This window comes from Medicago sativa, chromosome 1 (genome assembly GCF_051527215.1).
Source record: "Medicago sativa cultivar Bolivia chromosome 1, Bolivia_mono, whole genome shotgun sequence".
Classification (NCBI taxonomy): domain Eukaryota; kingdom Viridiplantae; phylum Streptophyta; class Magnoliopsida; order Fabales; family Fabaceae; genus Medicago; species Medicago sativa.
Window position 1 is genome coordinate 35,436,814 of NC_140749.1, and position 21,343 is coordinate 35,458,156.

At 36.0% G+C, this 21,343-nt stretch overlaps 1 protein-coding gene and 1 pseudogene across 2 annotated transcripts; both read left to right on the forward strand.

Annotated features, from left to right (window-relative positions):
* The window catches only part of LOC146954593 (uncharacterized), a 48,211-nt pseudogene extending 41,881 nt beyond the window's left edge, over window positions 1-6,330 (forward strand).
* A 3,318-nt stretch (window positions 6,331-9,648) lies between these two features.
* LOC146954594 (uncharacterized) lies at window positions 9,649-20,358 on the forward strand. Of its 2 annotated transcripts, XM_085717189.1 has the most exons (9): window positions 9,649-9,973; window positions 10,933-10,979; window positions 12,540-12,664; window positions 13,496-13,694; window positions 13,864-14,163; window positions 14,243-14,329; window positions 14,417-15,130; window positions 15,602-16,257; window positions 17,422-20,358. In XM_085717189.1, the coding sequence occupies exons 1-9, from the start codon at window positions 9,724-9,726 to the stop codon at window positions 18,875-18,877; spliced, it is 3,834 nt and encodes a 1,277-aa protein (XP_085573315.1). In that variant the 5' UTR covers window positions 9,649-9,723; the 3' UTR covers window positions 18,878-20,358. The 2 variants fall into 2 exon arrangements, with proteins under 2 accessions (XP_085573315.1, XP_085573319.1); XM_085717193.1 differs by lacking the exons at window positions 9,649-9,973; window positions 10,933-10,979 and adding an exon at window positions 12,074-12,398.
* Window positions 20,359-21,343: the final 985 nt, after the last annotated feature.

Genomic DNA, 21,343 nt, shown 5'->3' on the forward strand with positions numbered 1-21,343 from the left:
AGACATGTTTTTCTCAGATCTTTGACTGTTGCACGGTTAAGTGTTACACAACAGACCAAGGCTCTGATACCAATTGAAGGTGAGAAAAACACAAGAAGGGGGGGTTGAATTGTGTTTTTAAAAATTCTTCGTTTCTCCTAAAAACTGAACACACTGATCAGAAGCTAAGTGAGACAGCTTCTGAAGTGATAATCAGAATCTAAATGCAGCGGAATAAAACAGAGAGAGAGAAGAAGAACGACACAAAGCAATTATACTGGTTCCTTCCACAATCCGGAAGTAGTCCAGTCCCCCTTGCACTTCCAAGGAGATTTCACTATGAGTAATATCTGATTACAAATGCTCAAGCACACAAGCAAGAGACTTCCTTTGCTCAAGCACACAAGCTAGAGACTTCCTTTGCTCAAGAACACAATCAAGAGACTTCCTGCTCAAGCACAACTGCAAGAGACTTCCTAACTAAACAAAATTACACAGAAAATTGTTTAAGGTTGAACACTTGATATACAATCAGAGGTGCTCACAATACAAATCAGATACAGACTCCATGGACTTAAGAATTTCTAAGATATGACTTTGAGACACAGAAATTCTAAGTGAATGCAGAACAATTTCAGCAGAGATTTGGCACTTGTAAAAATGTTATGAGTCTTTCGTTCAGCGTTCTTGCATTACCAAATCTTTAGGTCTTCATTCCTTTATATAGAGGTGTGAAAGAGACGTTGTGAAATTGCCAGCACACCAAAGAGTCGTTGTTGAAGCTTGATCTTTCACCAATGATCTTTTGCCTGATTTGGTTGTTGTTGTCCTATGAAGAACCAATTTGAAATCCATTCCTTATCCAAAGGAACATATATGTAGGCGAGACCGTATTCTGGAGCTGTTTTCTTGTCTTGTAGCGTGGACACAAAACAGAGTAGTGGAGAACGTGGTTGTACAATTCGTACAATAGTACAATGTCAACGCTTTCGTCCAAATTGCAAGCACATGCCTTCAAACACCTTTGAAATGACCGTTGCAATGTTCCACTGATTTTCTGCTGTGTTTTCGAAACCAATAGACAGCTTTTGCAATGTAGATTCTTCAATCTTTGAATGTTTTGCAAATCCAGTTGATCTTCAGCTTCTGGTGAAATGACTTCTGATGAGGCAGCTTCTGATGATGCAGCTTCTGATGAGGTGGCTTCTGGACCTCTTGTCTTCAGAAGCACTATTCTTCAGGAGCAGCCTTTCTTCAGGAGCGCTATTTCTTCAGGAGCAGCTTGACTTCAGGAGCGCTTTGCCTTCAGAATCATCTAAGCTTCATTTTCTTTTGCTCTTTATTTGCTCATTCAGAACCAATCAATGATGTAACTTTTTAACTGTGGTCCTGTACACTTGAACAAATATTAGCTAGTCCAATTTACAATTTTTAATACCTTGTTATCATCAAAACTCTTTAAGGTTCATTGTTAAACACATTTTGTTCCAACAGTTGCCTGATCAAAAAATTTACCCTAGATTATATGCATCAGTTACGAGTTTCATGATTCATCGTCCATGTGATTTTGCTAGACCTAACTCTCCTTGCATGAAAGATCGATGTTGTTCAAAATTTTATCCAAAAAAATTCGTTTCTCGAACTTCTTTTGATGAGAGGGGATATCCTGTTTATCAACGTAGAGACCTTGGTTACAAAGTTGTGAAGAAGCATGTGGAGTTGAATAATTGCAATGTTGTGCCATATAACCCTACCCTTATAATGAGGTATAATGCACATGTCAACACTGAGTACTGTAATAGGTCAAATTGCATTAAGTATCTTTTTAAGTATATAACAAAGGGTGTTGATAGAGTCACCGCTACTTTGAAGGCAAATGATGAGGAGTGGATTGATGAGATTCAGCAATATTGTGGTTGTCGGTATCTATCCCCATGTGATTCAAGGTGGAGAATTTTCAAGTTTGATATCCAAAGGAGGTGGCCTCCAGTAGAACGTTTGACATTTCATCTCAAGGGTGAGCAGAGGGTTGTTTTTAAAGAGAACTCTAATTTAGAAAGGGTGTTGGAGACAAGAACAAAAATACAATGTTTCTTGCGTGGATGGAAGCTAACAAGAAATATGTTGCTGGGAGGGGTCTAACTTATACAAAATTTTCGACGAAGTTCGTATGTGACACAAGCAATCGTATGGGAAGATTAACTTTTATTCCACCTAGCACGCGTGAGTTATACTACATGAGGCCTTTGTCGAATGTTCAAGTTGGTTGCACGAGCTTTGAGGATATAAGAACGGTTGATGGGCAAGTGTTCGATACCTACCGCGAAAAATGTGCGCTTTAGGGTTGTTATCTGATGATAGGGAGTTCATTGATGCTATTAACGAAATAGTTGTTCTTTGCTTCGGGTCTTATGTTCGGAATGAAGGGATTTTAAGAGGAGTTTTTCAAAATTTTAATCCTCTTTGCGGAAGAAATCCCATTGAAACGGATCTTGATTAAATCATTAATCACAAATCAAACACATGCTTAAACAATTTAAGGATTCATGTGTTTACCTCTTGAAGAGCAGAACCTTTGTAGTAGAATTGTTTCTGACCACGAGCAAAGCAAAGCAGTGATGCCTCTAGTTAGTCCACACGAACAGTGCTCCTCCAAAACTCGGTGCTAGCCAAGGAATCAGAAGTGCAGAGAAGAAAGGGTTGCTCCAAAACTTGTAACCAAAAACTTCAGCACTAGAGTTCTATTTATAGAACTTCTAGTGTGCTCTGCAAGTCAGAAGTCACTATTTGACTTCAGTAAGCCCAACAACGAGTTTAGTAATTTTGCTAACTAATTAGCGCTATTTACTAAATGCACCCCTTATATAAGTCATACTGATATATCTCTCTTTTGATTGTTCTTTGTGCGTGACCCTATAGGTTCTAGTCACGTTGGCAATAATATTAAATCTAATATTGAATATTATAAACAATGAGTGGTATCTAGCAACACATCATTGCTACCCAAGTGACAAGAATGTCAAGTGATCTGACGAAACCTTTCCATGATAATACTTATGTGTACAATTACTCCTTTGTCTCGATATCTTTATTGTTCCCAAGGCATAGATATTGTCACCCTTGTATAGATCAATGTTTATATTTCTTGATTCCGAAATATACTGAATAACGAATAAGTCCAATATCTTATATTGACTTAGTTCGGCATGGCCATGCAATTTTACAGTCATATTTCATCAAGAGGCCTAAAGATATATCTCCTGTTTATGAGGAGGGACAAATCCCATCTAGGACACTCATGTCCCTCAGCATGCTTCATCAAGTACCCATCAACTAACGTTATGGTTATCCTTTTACAGACAACGTTAGAATGGCAACAAAGCACTTGAGTCCACATCTAGGGATCATAGTGGTTTCTGGACTAAGAGCGATATACACTATTATCATTGTGAGAATATCTTATGACAATTGCATAACTTACTATGTAGTATTCTCATGGCGGGTCAATCCAATATAAATATTACTCCTAATATTTATATTTATGTGAAGACTTGATAACTCTTTATCCATAATCTGTGAGATGTGATCATCAGTCTACCCACATAATAGTCTCTATGCTTTAATGATATCCCACTTCTCAATAAATCTTGACTACGGATACTTTTAGAATAGTTTCCTTATGTTTAACGAGGTCCCACAATTAAGTTATACTTAATGTTCCATTAAACGGACTAACTATTCTAGGGACTTTATTATTTTGAAACAAAACAAAATCAATAAAGAAACGCCTTATAATTTATATTTTCACAATATATATTTATATCAATATCATGATACAAAGCCAAACCCAATCAATATAGATTGGCTATTAGGGCTTACAGTACCAACACGAAAAACTTTCGCTGAGTTGTTGATGGGATCTTCGTTGAGTGATCCGACGAATGTTTGGGAGAAGACCTGGGAAACTTTGGTTGATGGAATTTTGTATGATCGACAACGTTCGCTCAATAATCCAGTTTAGAGTTGTTGAGTGGACATGTTAAAGATATCTATGGTATTGATGTTTAAGTATGTCATGATATATTTTCTAAATTATTAAAGTATGTTTCTTTCGATTCCTTTTGCAGATTTGGTCATTTCTAATGATGATTTGTAGCAGCTTTGCTTGGTTGAGAGTGGCAGATTCTTACGCTTGAATGGTAAATCACTTGAAGATTTTGATCGCATGCTTGAGATTGAGTCTCATGTTATTGTTCCCTTCGATAACATGTTGTTGGCTAATGAATTGTCATATGAAGTGTCTGAGATGCTATCGAAGCACAATGATCTGTATGTCAATTTGAATGAAGATCAGTTGGCTGCTTATCACCGCATTGTAAATGTTGAAAAAAATTTGGGAGGGATGTTTTTTGTCGATGGCTTCGGTGGTACTGGTAAGTAGGGTTGGGAATAGGCCAGGCCGGCCTACAGGGGCCTACGGCCTGGCCTGTTTTGGCTTAGCCTGGCCTGGCCTGTTTAATAGATAGGCTTAGGCTTAGGCTTTTTAGAAAGCCAGTTTAATTCAATAAGCCAGGCTTAGGCTTCCATAAAAGCCTGTTAAGCCTAATAGGCTGGCCTATTAATACTTATTTATTAAAAAATGTTTTTTTTTATATTAAAATAATTGCACATTAAAAATATAAACATCTTTTTCGCTATCTATTAGTCCCTTAATAGGCTTTGTTGTTATAGGCTTTTAAGTAGGCTTTAATCTAGTTAAAATTTACTTGGAGTGAAATAGGCTTTTAAGTAGGCTTTAAGGCCTGTTTAGTAGGCCAAATGAACTATTTGATGGTCTTTATGTAAAGTAGGCATGTAAATAGGCTTTTAAGTCATTCCAGGCTTTTAAATAGGTCAGGCTAAGAAAAACGGTCTATGATAGGCCATAGGCCAGGCTGAGGCTTGTAAATATTTTAGTAGGCCAGGCACATGCCTATCAAAGTCTGGCCTGGCCTGGCCTATTCCCACCCTTACTGGTATGACCTATTTATGGAACACTCTTTCATTTCGCATTCGTTTTGAATGTAAGATTGTGCTCAATGTTGCTTCAAGTGGAATCACCTTTTTGCTTCTACCTGGTGGCCGGACTGCTCATTCCCAGTTTGCAATTCCGTTGGTTTTGGTTGAGGAATCATGTTGTAGAATAGATAGAGAAAGCAAAAAAGTTGAGCTATTGGCTATGATGAGTTTGATTATATGGGATGAGGCTCTGATGATTAATAGGATGGCTTTTGAGGCCTTTGACAGGACTATGCGTGATATAATGAACACGTTTGATAAAGGTTCCTTTAATTTACCATTTGGTGGTAAAACTACAGTGTTTAGGGAAGACTTTCGCCAAATCCTCCCCGTTGTTCCGAAGGGTGGTCACGCAGATATTGTTCATGCTGTGATTAACTCATCTTTGTTATGGCGAGGATGTAAAGTTTTAAAGCTAAGGAAAATTCTTCAAATGACAATGATGATTGTTCATTAAGAGAGTTTTCAAAGTGGATTCTTGATACTGGTGATGGTAAGTTGGGAGAGGTGAGGGATGGTGAGGCTTTGATTCAGATTCCCGACGATTTTTGTGTGAGAAGTTCTAGAAATCATCTAGTGAATATTGTTGGTTCGACCTACCCTAATTTGCTTGAAAGTATGCAAGATCCGATGTTTTTCCAAGATCGGGCTATTTTGGCACCTAGTCTTGAGATAGTTGAGAAGGTCAATGATTTTGTTATTGATTTGATGCCAGCGGAGGAGAGGGAGTACTTGAGTTATGATATTGTATGCAAGTGAGACGACGATGTGGGTATTGATCATTGATGGATTACGATAGAATTCCTGAATGACATCAAGTGTTCTGGTATGGCTAACCACATGTTGGTTTTAAAAGTGGGTGTTCTTGTAAAGTTGCATAGAAATATTGATGTTGCGTCTGAACTATGCAATGGTACGCGATTGACTGTTGTATCGTTGAGAAAAAATGTCATTTGTGCGCAGGTTGTCAACGGTTCTCATAGTAATGTAAGAGTATACATCACTAGGATGAATTTAATTTCATCGGATGCTAATGAGTCAATTACTTTTCAGAGGAGGCAATTTCCACTGGGTCTATGTTTTGCGAAGACTATCAACAAGATTCAAGGTCAAACATTGTCGCACGTGGGTCTCTATCTTCCTAGACCTGTGTTTACTCACGGGCAATTGTATGTGGCGGTATCTCGCGTGAAAAGTAGACGGCGATTGAAGATATTAGAGCTTGGTGATGATGGATAGCCGTCAACTTCTACTATAAATATGGTGTACGAAGAAGTTTTTCGAAAGATATAGATTTATGGGATGCGGACTGTTTATGATGATGTCCTTTGTTTGGAGGTTGTTATTGCGTTACCTTTGTGTGTATGGGGATGCTATATGGTGTCTTGGTTACAGCTCAAATGTTATGGACGATGGTAGAAGTGTTGAAGACAACCCATAGTGGTAATGTGTAATAAAGATTATGAATAAAGTTTTGAGATAGGCTCTCAAGGTTGATCATTATTATGTAGTTCTAGATCCCTTATCTATCAGATTTATTCACCAGATAGGTAATGTCCTTATAGTTTGCTAAGTGTTTTTACCTATTTGTCTATTAAGATTTAAGCTTAATTATTATGTGTTGTTGCATTCTGATGTGTATATATAAGTTGTGTTTTTTATTCCAAGGAAATTCGGCTACTTTGTTTTCCATGTTGATATTAATTTGTTATTTTTTTTTGGAAATTTTTAATTTACTATTTTAATTGCAATCTTTCATTAGTTATAATGTAATCGTGAAGTTATTAGCAAATTATTAGGCTAAGAGTTTTTGACCTACATATGCATCCTTTCCTGATATCCTTCCATATATAAAAAATCCAAGTACTATGAAAATCTTTAAATTGCCCTATATCCATGGTGGAACACCTCACTAAATATAAGAGTTATATGGTCTATTTGGTTATTAACATTAATTAGGTTCAAGCACTAATAATTATTGAATTAGATCTTATCAACATTTGGAAAATAAGGGTTGTCAAACACTATACATTGGAAGAATGCAATTCAATCAATGTAATTTAATCACTGTAATTTAATATTTATTTGGTTAAGTGCATTATGTAATTCGTTTTAAAGTCCATTTTTTTTCTTTTATTTCACATTGACATAGGGAAATTTTATTAGTGTAATTATTTATCCAATTTACATGTCCTACCTACCATGCTCTTCCTATCCATTTCCTACTTCTGTTACTAGCTTTGTCAAAATCCATGGTTCCTTGATTGCTGCACCTAAATGGAAAGAACCTCCCGAGTTCTACCTTATCAGGAAGCTCTGATTACCTCAATTTAATTACTACACTTTTTGTACATCTCGCAGTTTACATCCTTATTCCTACCACTACCTCCAAACTACAAGACCATCTTTTTTTTCAATTTTATTTTTTTTCATTTTTATCCCTCTCCAGAACCCCAACCCATTTTCATATGTTTGATTAAGAACCTTAAATGTTCTTTTCCGTCGAACATTTCGAAACTTAAATTTTTGAGCAACAATAATGTTAAAACTACTGATCAACAATTGTTAAAACTACTTTGTTTTCCAGCTGAAATATAGTTAAAACTACTGATCAACAATTGTAACAAAATGACATAAGGTCCTATCTTAACTAAGTGATATATGATATTACAATATAGTTGGAAGGTTTAATTTAAAGATTAATGACCATACTTGAATGCAACCATGCGAGCAACATGTTGACTTCGATTTGATCTTATGGGTTGTCTTACGATGAAGCATGAGACATGAGATCAAAATCAGCATCCCACTTTGAAGCAAACGAACTGTTTTGAATCCCAAACATGACCTAATTACCTCATTTAGTTGCTGAAATTACAAGAGGCCAGGCACAACCTTACTACATTTGTCTTTCGAAACAAATAGTAACGATCCATGCAAGGCCTAACAGTGGTAAGATGCAAACCATGATAATTCCTACGTTGTATGCGCCCACTTCTTCGATGTTGATAATGGTAACTAGGAAGAAAATAAATACAAAGTAATGTAGATGAGAAAAAACTTACCCAATTTTTGTACTGTGAACAAATTGTTTATAATTGGAGTGAAGAATGTGTGGGGAGGATGATCTTTTTTATAGAGTGTAGTGTGCATAATTTATATTATTGCTGCTGTTGCTTCACATGAGGATGTTACTGTTTTTTTACAAATCATAGTGTTGTGTTATGGTCGTTGGTCAAAATTATAACAGCTTTAGATGTGGTTTGACAGGGCTTTCCTTTCTGCTTTTGCTGCTATTTGCTTTCCTAGCTGTTGCCCACTGAGAGGAATTGTAATGACAAAATCTCCAGTTTAGGTGTTAAATTCGTGTTGTTCAATTGGCATAGTATTCCCAAATAAGTGGTGCAAAATCTGTGTGTTCCTTTTGGTCTGCCAGTTGTGTCTTTTATGGTGCCCATGTCCTACACTGTGTGGCCTTTCGTTGGTCGTGGTATTTAATACTCCCTCCGTTCCTTTTTAATCGTCGTTTTGAATTTTAACATAAAATAGCGAAATGAGTTTTTGGACATTTTTTTTTCCTATTATACCCTCATTTTAATCTACTAATAATTTCCTATTTTTTTGCACACACTTTATGTTTCTAATAAATTTAATATGTAACTGACAATTGTTAGTTACTACTCTCTTTCTCCAAAAATTTCAATTTTTTTTTTGCGCGCTTTATCCTTCTCTCAAAACAAACAATTTTCAATTCTCTAAATATTGTGCATATATCTTTAATTATTTTAAGTCTGTATCAAAATTATTCCAACTTCAACTTAGTCAAAAGATAAGAAAGAATGAACTTTCCTCCGACTCATTTAATCAAAATTAAGGCTTCAACTATAGCTTCAACCACTGTTAGATTCACACTGTGTGACATATATATGTTCTTTTACTTTGCGCTTGAAATTTTTAACAAGTACTACTCATCTTGTTTTTGGAATTTAAACTTTTCATGAAACCATTATTATAGGTAACAAAAATTTGTTTAAACTTGAAGATAACAAGAAACAATTTTTTTTTAGAACAAAACAAACAAACTTTGTTTAAAAAATAAACTTTAGTTTTTCAAATCTGTAGCATTAATTAGTTTTATTGAAAAATATAAGAGTAATTGACAAATGGTATAATTGACAAATTATACCCTTAAAATATCAAAACGACAATTAAATAGGAATGCATAATTCACCCTAACCAAAAAAACACTTGAAAAGGAATGGGGGAAGTATGTAAATAACGATCAATAATAGTTTTCACTTTCATTCCCCTAACCATTATTTTCATTTTCACATGAATAGTTTTTTCATTCATCATTATTTTTTTTTTTCTGACATTATTATCATTATTTTCATTTTCAACATCAATAATTAGTTTTTTGTCAAAAAAACATCAATAATTATTTTGCTCCCCCTTAAAAAAGAAAATTATTTTGCCCCCCTTCGCTCAAAAAAATAAATTATTTTTGCTCCCATAAAAGATATTATTTTGCTCTAAAAAAAAACATTAATTATTTTAGACAAAAGCAAAAACCTCTCATATTATTACACTTTCTCGTTCTCTCTCTCAATCGCCGATTAAACCCTAATTTTTGCACGATCCCAACCTTCGAATTCAAAGCTCATTCACCACTCTCTCTCTTCTCTTATGGCGACGGCGCGTGAAGAAAACGGTTACGAAAACGGAGGTGGAGGATACGGAAAGTTCCGAAAACGGCCCTTCAAGAGAACTCAAACGACGCCGTACGATCGACCGCCGACAGCTCTGAGAAACCCTAACCGAAACAACGGTTGGCTCTCGAAACTCATTGATCCCGCACAGAGGTTCATCACTTACAGCGCTCATAAGCTCTTCTCCTCCGTTTTCCGTAAACGCCTTAATCCACCGCCACCTTCAGGTTCCTCTTCTTTCATTTTTTTAGCTTTTCGTTTGAATAATTGCGTTTCATAATTGATTGAATTTTAGTTTCGAATAGTAGAAGATTTACTAATGCTATAAGATTTAACACCGACACTTCTGATTGAAGATGTGTACGTCATGTGTCTGACACTGACACTGACACATATGATTACATGATTAGTCAATTATGTCATTTACTTAAATTTACTACTATGTCGACGTTTCACTGTCGTGTATGTGTCGGTGATTCGTACTTTATGTTGTGGTGCTTATTAAATTACAATTCATTGTATTATATTTTCTGCATGTTGCCTTGGGATTTAGTAGTTAAGGCATAACAGAGTTTGAGAAATTCATGATATGATGATAGAGAACAGTGAGAAAGAGAGGGAAAATTTGATAGATCTGAGTTGTGATTATGATTTGTTAGATCTGAGTTGTGATTATGATTTAATGAGAATATTAGTTACAGAGATAGTAGAGACTTGTTTATATACAAGTTACCCTTGTGGTCACTCAGCAATAAGTTATGGAAATGATGTTGTTTTTGAGAAAAGTGCTTATGCGGTTATTGAGCTGGACTGGATCACTGAACACACTTTGATTTTTAAACATTAAGTATGTTCAAGAATATGATAAAAATAGTATAATTTTTACACTTGAATCAGAATGTTTCTAAGCAAAAGAATTTTTAGTTCACACATTTAAGGCCTGTTTGGATAAACAGCTTATAGCACAAGTGCTTATCGTGATAAGCTTGCATAAGCTATTTTTATTGCAAAAGATAAAATATTGTTAAATTGTTTTGCATACGCTATAAGTTGCTTTTGCAAGCTTTATTTGCAAAATTATGAAAATAAGTTTAAAAAAGCTTATGAAAATTGTGCGTAGTTATTCTCTGATGTTGAAGCAATCTCATGATTACATGTTTATCCTTTGTGATTTTTTTGGGCACAGAAACAGTACAAGAAGCAAGGGGCAATCGCCAGGAAGCAGCTATCTTTGTAAGTATGCTTGCTTCTGATGTATATTCACTATTTGCTTTTCTTAAAGAGTCATTCCTTAGATGTGCTTTGCATTTACTTCATTTTAAATTAAATTGTATATCGTTGTGTGTTTTCATAAAGCTACTACTAATAACAATCTGGTTATTCATTTGTTTAATCAAAACTTGACGAAATTTGGTTAACTTATGCATCATGTTTGTCTGTTTTTATCTTTTGTTAGTTAAGTACTATTTGTTCATTTTTCTAGGCCCTCAATATGGGTTATTGTGGCATGTTCAACTGACGGTGATTGAACCTACTTCTGCATTGAGTAGAAATCCATGCTTAAGACTAATGAACATTACTTATAGGAGTTTGTTAGATTTTTTTATGAAAAGAAACTTGTTTAAAACTTTGATGATACTTAATTACAACATATTTTGTAACAAATCGAGTTTTCATGGAATGATTTAGTTGTGTTGTTCAGTAGTATTGCAGTGTTTTGAAATCTGTTGTAGCACAATTGGTTGGGTATTGCATTTTATTGTTAGTTATCTCAGCAGGAGATGAAGTAAACTGAAAAGTGTTTGTGTTTGGAATTGGAATAACTAAATTGGTAATCTTCTGGATGAAGTGGGTATGTGTGTTTTGATATGGCATTTTTGTGATGAACAATATACCTATTCCATTTAAATAAACTATTGCTTAATGCTTGGTTAATGGAAACCTAAGCACACAGTGTTGTCAAATATCGGTTATGGTAGATTTTTTTACAATAGCCACGTCATGGCGTTTTCTGGTTGATTTTTGGCTTTCTGCCATGGTCCGCCATTTACCATCGGTAACATTGTAAGCATGGAGTTTTAATAGTTAATAGCAGTTTTGAGGTATATGAAATATAAACTGTGCATGGTGAAATGATATGGTTCTATCATTTTTTGTACTTATGGTGCTTTAAGATTATGAAACCCTATATTTATTTTTTTGAAAATAGGAATTCATGATGGTTGGGTAATGGCCAATAATAAAACTTCCCTTTTTTTCCGTCGCTATTCACCAAACAAAATATAATTAAAAAGGAATTTTATCAATGAGCCATATTTATATGGCAGATATTTTGCTGGCCGTCAAGATCCGGCATCTGGTATTGATATCATTGTGTTGGAGAGCATTATTCATCATTGGTTGTGGAGTGGTTGCTGTTATTATTGATAATAGCATGGATGCTTTAAGCATGTGAAAAGGAGGTATACTCAGATCTTGTTTAAAGAGATCAATAACTAAGGAAGTGTGGAGGAACTTTGCATAGCACCTGTATCCTTCCTCTCTAGGCAATTACTTGGACTCTTGTTTTAGAGATAATGGGTATGCTTCAAGCCAACACTCATGATTTGATCAACGAGAACTTGGACTGGATCCGAATATGCTTCCTTCAATGTACAGAGCCATCCATGCTCCAATTAGTCACTGTGCATGATTCTTGTCTAATTTTAATTATTTTTTTAGTCGACATTCTTCAAGTTGGTAGGTTGCATCATTGATGGTTTTTGTTATTGTTTGTTGTACGAGGAGGAACAGGCTGCAAATGAGTCATCTGGCCAGCAACAAAGAGTTTTAGGTGAAAGTAGTGATCAAATTAACCTATCTGATGGAGTTGGTTTACCTGAACTTGAGGAAGTGTTAAAGCAGAAGACTTTCACCAGGTATGCTTGGTATGAAGTGCGTGTGGCATAACTGATTTTAGTATTGGGTTGCTTGAGAAATGCATTTATTGCCTGCATTTGAATAATCTTATCTGCATTGAATTCTCGGATTTTTTTATTTCAATAATCTCAAACTCTAACACAACAAACACAAACACGTTAGGCGTATCAGGTTAGAGGTGAGAAGAGCTAATTTTGATTGTCCAATAATGTGTAAATAATTAAGATTATTTTACTTAATTCGAATTGTCCTATACTATAGTATGTTATGGATTACATCCACCTCCCATGAAAGACCAAGTTCGGTGCTGCCTGTGATGTCATATAGTGTAGTATAGGCTTGCTTTATCAGTGGTTTAAGCAGATATTCATGTGATTTTCAATTTTATTTTTTATAGTGATGTGCATTTACGTGATTATGCTGTGTCATATAGTGTAATATAGGCTTGCTTATTGAGTGACATTAAATTTTACCTGGTTTGTATTGTGCTGTGTCAGTAAAATAATTTTGGTATGTTTATCATATAAATAAAAGAGGAGGTTTCTGTTGGGTTGGTTGATGTTTTGAATCTTGATGACACGGATTGGCGAACAGTAATGCAATCATTTGTTCTTTTTCATACAAGCAATCACCGATGTCATTGTATGATTTATGTAGCTGTGTCCACTTGGTGGGTTATACTTGATGGCAATGTAATTTGCACTTCCTGTCTAATTCATTGAAGCTTATTTCTTGTGGTTAAATTTCCAACCTGTTTCTTCTTATTTTCACGTGTCTTTTGTGATAGCTTCTTGCTGATTTGTACATGATAATTGTCTACTTTTCCACAGATCAGAGATTGATCATTTGGTAGAGCTTATGCATTCAAGATCTGTAGATACAGCTGTTGGGGAAGAAGGGAAGAAGACAGAAGTAGATCCATTAGAATCAATGTTGCCTCTTAACCAAAAGGAAGAGTATCCCCGTACCCCAGCAGTAGAAAATGGGATAAAAATCCATCCTGTTTCAACAGCACATGCCACTTCCAGTGTATGACAATTTTTTTCGTACCTATCTTTGATATATATATATATATATATATATATATATATATATATATATATATATATAGACACACACACACACACACACACACATACTTGGCATGTACAACCCTATCATGATCTAATTGACATGTACAACCATATACTGTGTATAGGTTTCTGTTGAAGATGTTGCTTCACCTGTGCAACTAGCAAAAGCTTACATTGGGAGCAGGCCTTCCAAGGTTTCCCCATCAATGTTAAGCATGCAAAGTCCTACTGGGGAGGATTCAACTTTACTAAAAGGCCATCACTTTGCTCAAAAATCCCCTATTATGTCAGTTGTACCAAGGGTTATTAACCATGCCAGGGTTTATGAAAATGGTTTTTTGACCCCAAGATCTCGTGGCAGATCGGTTATTTATAACATGGCTCGAACACCTTATCCTAGAGTTTATCCAGACTCCACACCCAAGGTTTGCCATTTACTTAAAGTATATTGGATCGCGATGTTTCTAACATCGAAATTAATATCTTGTTTCTCTAACTTTACAGGGTGCTGGGGTTGGTGTTGAAGATGGGCCGTCATCTTCATCTCAGCATGCACTCGATCATGGTGTGCTTTCTGGAACTAAACAAGGGGTACAATTACTTTCGATTATTAGGTCTATCTTCTTATAATATTTCGAGTTCTTTAAGTGATATGTTACTGATACACCCACCTTGCAGGGATTAAAACGCAGAAGTACTGTATTAGGCAATGATATAGGGTCTTTTGGTCCTATACGCCGAATCCGTCACAAGGCTAGTCTTCTATCCTCAAAAGGATTGACCTTGACCAATTCAGACATCCCTGTATCTATAAATAGTAGTGAGATTGATGTTGCGCAGCAACCATCGTCTTCCATGCAGAAGCCTATTCTAACGGGTGAAGTTAAGCATAGCCGTGCCAAATTGTCAGTGGAAAATGATCACACCATGCCTAGTAGCAGCTTTCCTCCTTTACCATCAAAATCTAGTGAGATGGCATCAAAAATTCTGCAGCAAGTTGATAAGATGGTTTCTCCCAAAGAAAAACCATCGGTACTAAGGCTGCCACATGTGAATGATAATTCTCCATCGAAGTTGTCATCTTCCATGTTACGAGGACAAGCTCTTCGAAGCATGGAGACAGTAGATTCATCAAAATTATTGGATAATCTACATGATAATGAATTAAATGGCACTCTTAGAAGTTTGTCTGCTAGTACTCAAAAGTTGACATCAAAGGTAAGCAAGGTGGAAAATGGCCTGAAGTCTGTTTCACCGAATGATGGATTAATTCCTGCAGTAACTGGTTCAGACTCACCTGTCCCAAGAAACCAAGTCATATCTATCGGAAAGTCTAGAGATTCTTCCAACCCTCCCTCAAAAAAGAGGGCATTCTGTATGAGTGCACATGAGGTTTGAGACTTATATTTGGCTTAATTGTTATCTAGTTGATGTTATGTTGTAGTTATCTGTAAGTGTTTGGAATTATTATGTTACGAGTCTTTGACTATTACCGTTAGTTTGTTTGCATTCTTGTTTTTATTTAATAGATGTTTCCAAACATTCATGTTTCTTGAAATTAAGAAAATCATGACAGATCTGTCATTGCTCTTCACGGAACTAAATAATTGTAACTTGTGAAAAAATCTTTTAAAAACTGCATTATAAAATCACGTTTTTAAGATTTTAGATAAATGAGCCCTCAACTGTGTTTATATATTGATTTATTGCTTTCTTCCATTTAGTTCTCACATGATGATTGGAGCAGATTTCTAGATGTTTTTTGTTTTACACCTTTGATTTTGGTTCTTAGCTTTCTATTGAAACATGATTATTTTTTTTTTTTTGACTGATTATTGACTGTTATTTTTCTCTCCCTCAAAGGATTATCTGGAGTTGGATGATGATGATGATGCCTATCCTAATGAAAATGCATCCCCTGTCTCTACTCATGCGGCTGAGAAAACAACCTTTGCCATCGAAAAACCTGTACAGGAGACGCCACCAGGTTCATCTGCAGTGTCGTCATCCAAAAGTTTTATAGCAGATGGTAAACTTAGGAATGCTGATGGTTCTATAGTTGATGAGAAGGTTGACACACCAACACCAATAACTTCATCTATTGTTGCTGGTTCTACAGCTAAGCCAAATACGGGTTCAGTTAAAGCATCGACACACACTATTTTAGATTCCGACAAGTCTACACCAAATGGATCAGCTGCTAATCCTCCCCTGTTTAACTTGGGGAAAAGTTTTGTTCCTTCAACAGGGCTGTCAGGTGCTGATGCTCAATCGAAATCAACAGAGCTGTCAGGTGCTGATGGTCAATCGAAAGAGTCCACTAAAACAGGTCCAATTGGTTTGGACAAAGCTGCACCATCAAAGGAAACAAGTGTTGATGCTCCATCATTTAATTTTGGTTTCAACAAAAATATTGACAGTGTTCCACAAGTGCCATTTACTTTCTCTTCATCGGTTGGTGGAGAGTCTACTTTTTCTAAATTTGGTGGAGCTTCCGACTCAAAGCTGAGCTCGACCAGGTTGGTGCAATTGTATTTTGTTCTGCCTGTTTTATTGACATTTTCATCAGTTTAGAACTTGTCTCTGGACCAGTAATCTCATTGGGAATTTGGGAGTATATATTTTCTTTCACAATTAACTTATACATGTTGAAATTTGGGGCCTAACTCATCCTTACAAAACCGGTTCGTAAGGTGAGGGGTGCCTCCTCTTTATAAACTTTTATCAAAAGTCTTACCTATTCAATGTGGGACTTGGGTTTTTCCCAATACACCCCCATCACACCCAGCTCTCTTTTTGGGCTTGGTGTGTTAATAGGTAGGTGGCCCTTGAATTCGACAAGCTCTGATGCCATGTTGAAATTTGGGGTCTAACTCATCCTTACAAAACCGGTTCATAAGGTAAGGAGTGCCTCCTCTTTATAAACTCTTATCAAAAGTCTTATCTATTCAATGTGGGACTTGGGTTTTTCCCAATAATATGTTTCCTGTGTTTGCTAGAGCAAACTTATATGTATTCATTTAATGTTTTTCATTATTCCCTATTATTGTTTAGGTATCATTTTGATTTGCACAACACGTTTTGCATTCACATTCTGAGTCTACTCATTGGCTCAACAAAATTATCATGCTCTGTTGTGTGTTATCTTCAACTTCAGTTTTATCATTTACTGTTGAAAATGCATTTTGAACTTATTTCCTGTATACATTATACAATTTGACTCTGATTTCCGTGATTGTCATAACTATTAAAATTACGCACGGGCGCTCGATGATGTGGATGATTTGTTTCAGTTTGGCATTTTGTTTATGCGATTTTAAAAACTAATAACATCACCTTGTCCTGTGTATAATAATTATTTTAAATTTTGTACAGTGACAACTTATCCCGTACATAATAGTCATTTTAAAATCTGTAACTTGTCCTGTGTATAATAATAATTTTTAAAATTTTTATCAGTAATAACTTACCCGTGTATAATAGGTATTTTAAAATTTGTATCAGTGACAATTTATCCCGCACATTATACAGTTTGACTCTGATATCCGTGATTATCATAATTATAATTATGTTGTCTTAATTTTTGATGCCCTGTTGAATTGAAAGAGATATAGACGCATTTTGCATTGTATTCAGTAAAGTGATACAGACACTCAATGCACTAATTACCCTTTCATTTACAGTTCATTTACTGCTGCTGGTGATGTTGTTTCCGTGCCAAAAGTTCCTGAACCGGATAATGCTGATGCCAAGACTAATATAGTTTCTGGATTCCCTGCCCAATCATCAGAACCGTCTGCAGTATCTACATCATTGTCAACATCAACGACGAATGTATTTACCTCTGGCAACATTTCAAGTCAAAATAATGGATTTGCTGCTTCAAGCTCTACATTTTCCTCCCCATTTCTACCTGTGGTTACAAATAATTTTACAAGTCAGAATATGTTCAGCAGTTCAACCCTTGCAACAAGTAGCAGCAGCCTTAGTGCCCCTGCAACTTTCAGTACTAGCATGACAACTAGCAACATTGCTGTAAATGCATCCAGCAGTAGCAGTTCCTCTGCCTCAGTGACATCATCTTCGTCTCCAACAACTTCCCTTTTCAAATTTGGATCCACCCCTTTACCATCAATAAGTTTACCTGTATCATCTTCTGGCTCAGAACCAGTGGAAACCAAGGGCGGACAGAATGCTGGAATTGGCATTTTTGGGTTTAGTTCGTCGGCATCATCTGCAAATAGTCAGTCTCAGACTCAGGGTTCTGTCTTTGGCAGCACTATAAGTGGGTCCACCGTTGGTACTCTAGCACCTAGTGCTACTAGTGGTTTTGCAACTTCAACACAGAGTCAGCCTGTGGCATTTGGTTCATCTTCATCATCCCCGTTGTTTGGGCAGACTGGGAATACATCTTTTTCTTCAGGGAGTTCATCGGCCCCTTCTTCAAGTCCTGCAACAAATGTTTTCAACTCTGGTACAGCTTCTGGACAAAGCACCCCTGCTTCCTCTTCGGAAGCCATCCCTGTTAGCTCCAATAATGGCACAAGTTCTACATTGTTTGGCGCTTGGCAGCCCAGCAAATCTTCTCCTTTCGGTACTCCCTTTAGTTCATCATTGTCATCTTCATCTGCATCTACCTCTGAGTTCTCCTTTGGAGCATCCACTCCCGTTGCCTCTACCAGTTCTCCGATGGTATTTGGATCATCCACAGGTGCATCAGCTCCTCAATTCTCATTCACTTCAGCTGCAGCTAATACCAATGCGCAGCCTACTTTTGGAAATCCTAGTCCCGTCTTTCCATTTGGTTCAGCTTCTGTTAATAATGATCAGACAAGCATGGAGGACAGTATGGCTGAGGACACATTTCAAGCAACACCACCCGTCACTCCAGTATTTGGTCAACAACCTGTCCCAGTTCAATCAAATTTTGTATTTGGAGGTCAACAGAATATTGCTCCACAGAATCCTTTCCAGTTTGGGGGTCAACAGAATATTGCTCCTCAAAATCCATCTCCATTTCAGGCTTCTGGCAGTCTAGAATTTAATGCCGGAGGGAGTTTCTCGTTGGGCACTGGTGGTGTTGACAAGTCTGGTCGAAAACGTATTAGTATTAAACACAACAGGCAACGTAAGAAATAAGACTATTGTTTATGGAAATGGTTATTATTGTCACTGCTACAGTCTGCTATTGATTAGTGCAACAAATAAATAAGCTCGAAACGTGAGTTATTATTCCATAATTTAACTGTTGAGGTTGAATTCTGGACAAGTGATGCTATTGAGAAAAGAAAAAAAAATCAACACATGCAGGTCGGTCTCGTTTGTCTTGCTTCTTATACAATGCATGGTATAACTCTGCAAAATTTTGTATTAGTATATGATATGATATTACATTATTTGATGTATCTGTAACATAGTAGTTAATAGCGGCGCTATAGCGGCCAATAGCGGCCGCGCGGTGCGGTGCGGTACCGGACCGCTATGCAATAAGCCAAGGCGTAGCGTTATGAGATAGCGGCGCAATAGCGGCCGCAACACTGCATAGCGGTTTTGCACTCTTGCACCGCTATTTCATTTTACGTGAAAATACAAGATTCTCCTTGGTTTTAAATAAAAAAACAAGGGTATTTTTGTCATTTTCGTCAAACCCTAATAACTTCACTTTCTCTCTTCCTTCTTTCATTCATTACTACATCGCCTTTCAGATCTAAAAAGCATCTTCTCTCTAAAAAGCATCTTCCTTCAGATCTGTTCGCATCTGCTCTCTCAGGTTTGTAACTTCTTGACAAACATCCTCTGTTTTGTTCTCTTCTATAAACCTTCCTCTCTGTTTGCTCTCTTCTATAAATCTTCCTCTCTGTTTTGTTCATAAACATATCACAAACATCCTATGTTTTGTTCATCCTCTCTTCTGCTTGTTCATAAACATATCACAAACATCCTCTGTTTTGTTCATCCTCTCTTCTGCTCTCTGTTTCCTTATTTTTTCCTTATTTTTGTTGCTTTTGTGGACAACACAGTCATGGCAACATCAGCTTCTGGTGTTCAATCAAACTCTGTGTCTGTTGACTCATGTGCTCAAAGACATAAACGGACCGGTGATAATCTCGACATTGCTTGGCAATTTAATCATTGGAAGGATTTGAATGATAAGAAAAAGATTTACTGTGATTTCTGTGATAAGGTCAGCGGTGGAGGAATTAGTAGGGGAAGAAGACACCAATTAGGAATTTCGGGTGATGTAAACTCTAGTGTATTATTTATATAATTTGTCCAAAAAGTTATGAAATAGCGGTCATAGCGCTAGGCGCTATCCCGCTATAGCATTTTTGGGGTCGGCCGCTACGCGCCGCTATCCGCTATTAACTACTATGATCTGTAATAGTTCTAGATCAAGATTTGATCTGTTGTGTTGTTCTCAAATCCTTGTATTTTATCGTTTACTTGTATCATAGCCCGAATTAGGCATGGATTTGATATATGGCTTAGTTGGTGATCAAATAACTTCAACTGGGCGGAGCCTGTCGATTATTCTTGTAGGGCCTCCATTTATTCTAGCACAAGCTTTCTGTTTGGTGAACGACTTGAAATACTTTAATCTAAAGAGATATGTTTATTTATTTATTTGCCCATTATTTAGCTAAACATGCTCTTCATAATTTAGATCAAATATGGATCGAAGAGACTCCACCTTGTATTTCTGTAGTTTTGGCTTTTGATTTATTGCCAGACTTTCATTAATGAATTTTCTTTAATGTCAAAAAAAAAAAAAAAAGAACAAGAGGTGTATTTATTTGACACAATGAAAGAACTGTATTTGACAACAAATTGAGTGATGAATGCAATTTAAATATATGGTTCATTATGTTTAGTAGATGATTGATGAATATAAACAAGATATTATTTATTAACCATTTTGCTGACAACAAGTATCATATGTTTGAATTCCAATATTCTGTAATTATTTGTCTCGATATTTTATGTATATTTGAACGTATTTATAATATGTGATTTTCACAAGTAGACTATTTAACAAAAAAAAAAGGAAAAAAAAGAAATTGGGTTCCGTAGACACTCCCTTGCCCTCTCTAGCATTGTTAATTTTGAGAGCAGTTTGGTCCATGTTTTTTAAAAGGAAACTTTTTTTTTTTTCTTCATTATTTTTTGAAACAATAGTATAGTTGAATGTTAATTTGTCAAACTCTTAGAATATAATCCATAAGAATATAATTTAATGGGTAAATTATTCTAAGGAATAATGCAATCATAAAAAAAATAAATAGAACATTACTCTTTAGGTCTCTTCAATTTCTCTTTTTCTCCACTGCCGGTCTCAGCAGTACTTAAGTATCATTCGGTTTCCTATCGACAGTTAAGTGCGTACGATATTTTTTAGAACGATTCAATCACTTTTTTCGGTTTCCTAACGACAGTTAAGTGCGTACGATATTTTTTAGAACGATTCAATCACTTTTTTAAAACAGTGCAACCGATTTAAAAGTCTCCCCAACGCCATGCAGTTAGGTAATTTTCGGATGGCTTGAAAATATATTGAAAGCCTAAAAGTAATTTCCAATAAAATACTCCCTTATTGTTACGAGCAAA

What these genes read in the sequence shown, in the direction of transcription:
- LOC146954594 (XM_085717189.1), top strand. Translation starts at nt 9,724, where the DNA reads ATGGCGACGGCGCGTGAAGAAAACGGTTACGAAAACGGAGGTGGAGGA. An exon ending in TAATCCACCGCCACCTTCAG is followed by an intron (nt 9,974 to 10,932) that starts GTTCCTCTTCTT and finishes TTTTGGGCACAG; the next exon opens with AAACAGTACAAGAAGCAAGG. An exon ending in TTTCTGGAACTAAACAAGGG is followed by an intron (nt 14,330 to 14,416) that starts GTACAATTACTT and finishes CCCACCTTGCAG; the next exon opens with GGATTAAAACGCAGAAGTAC.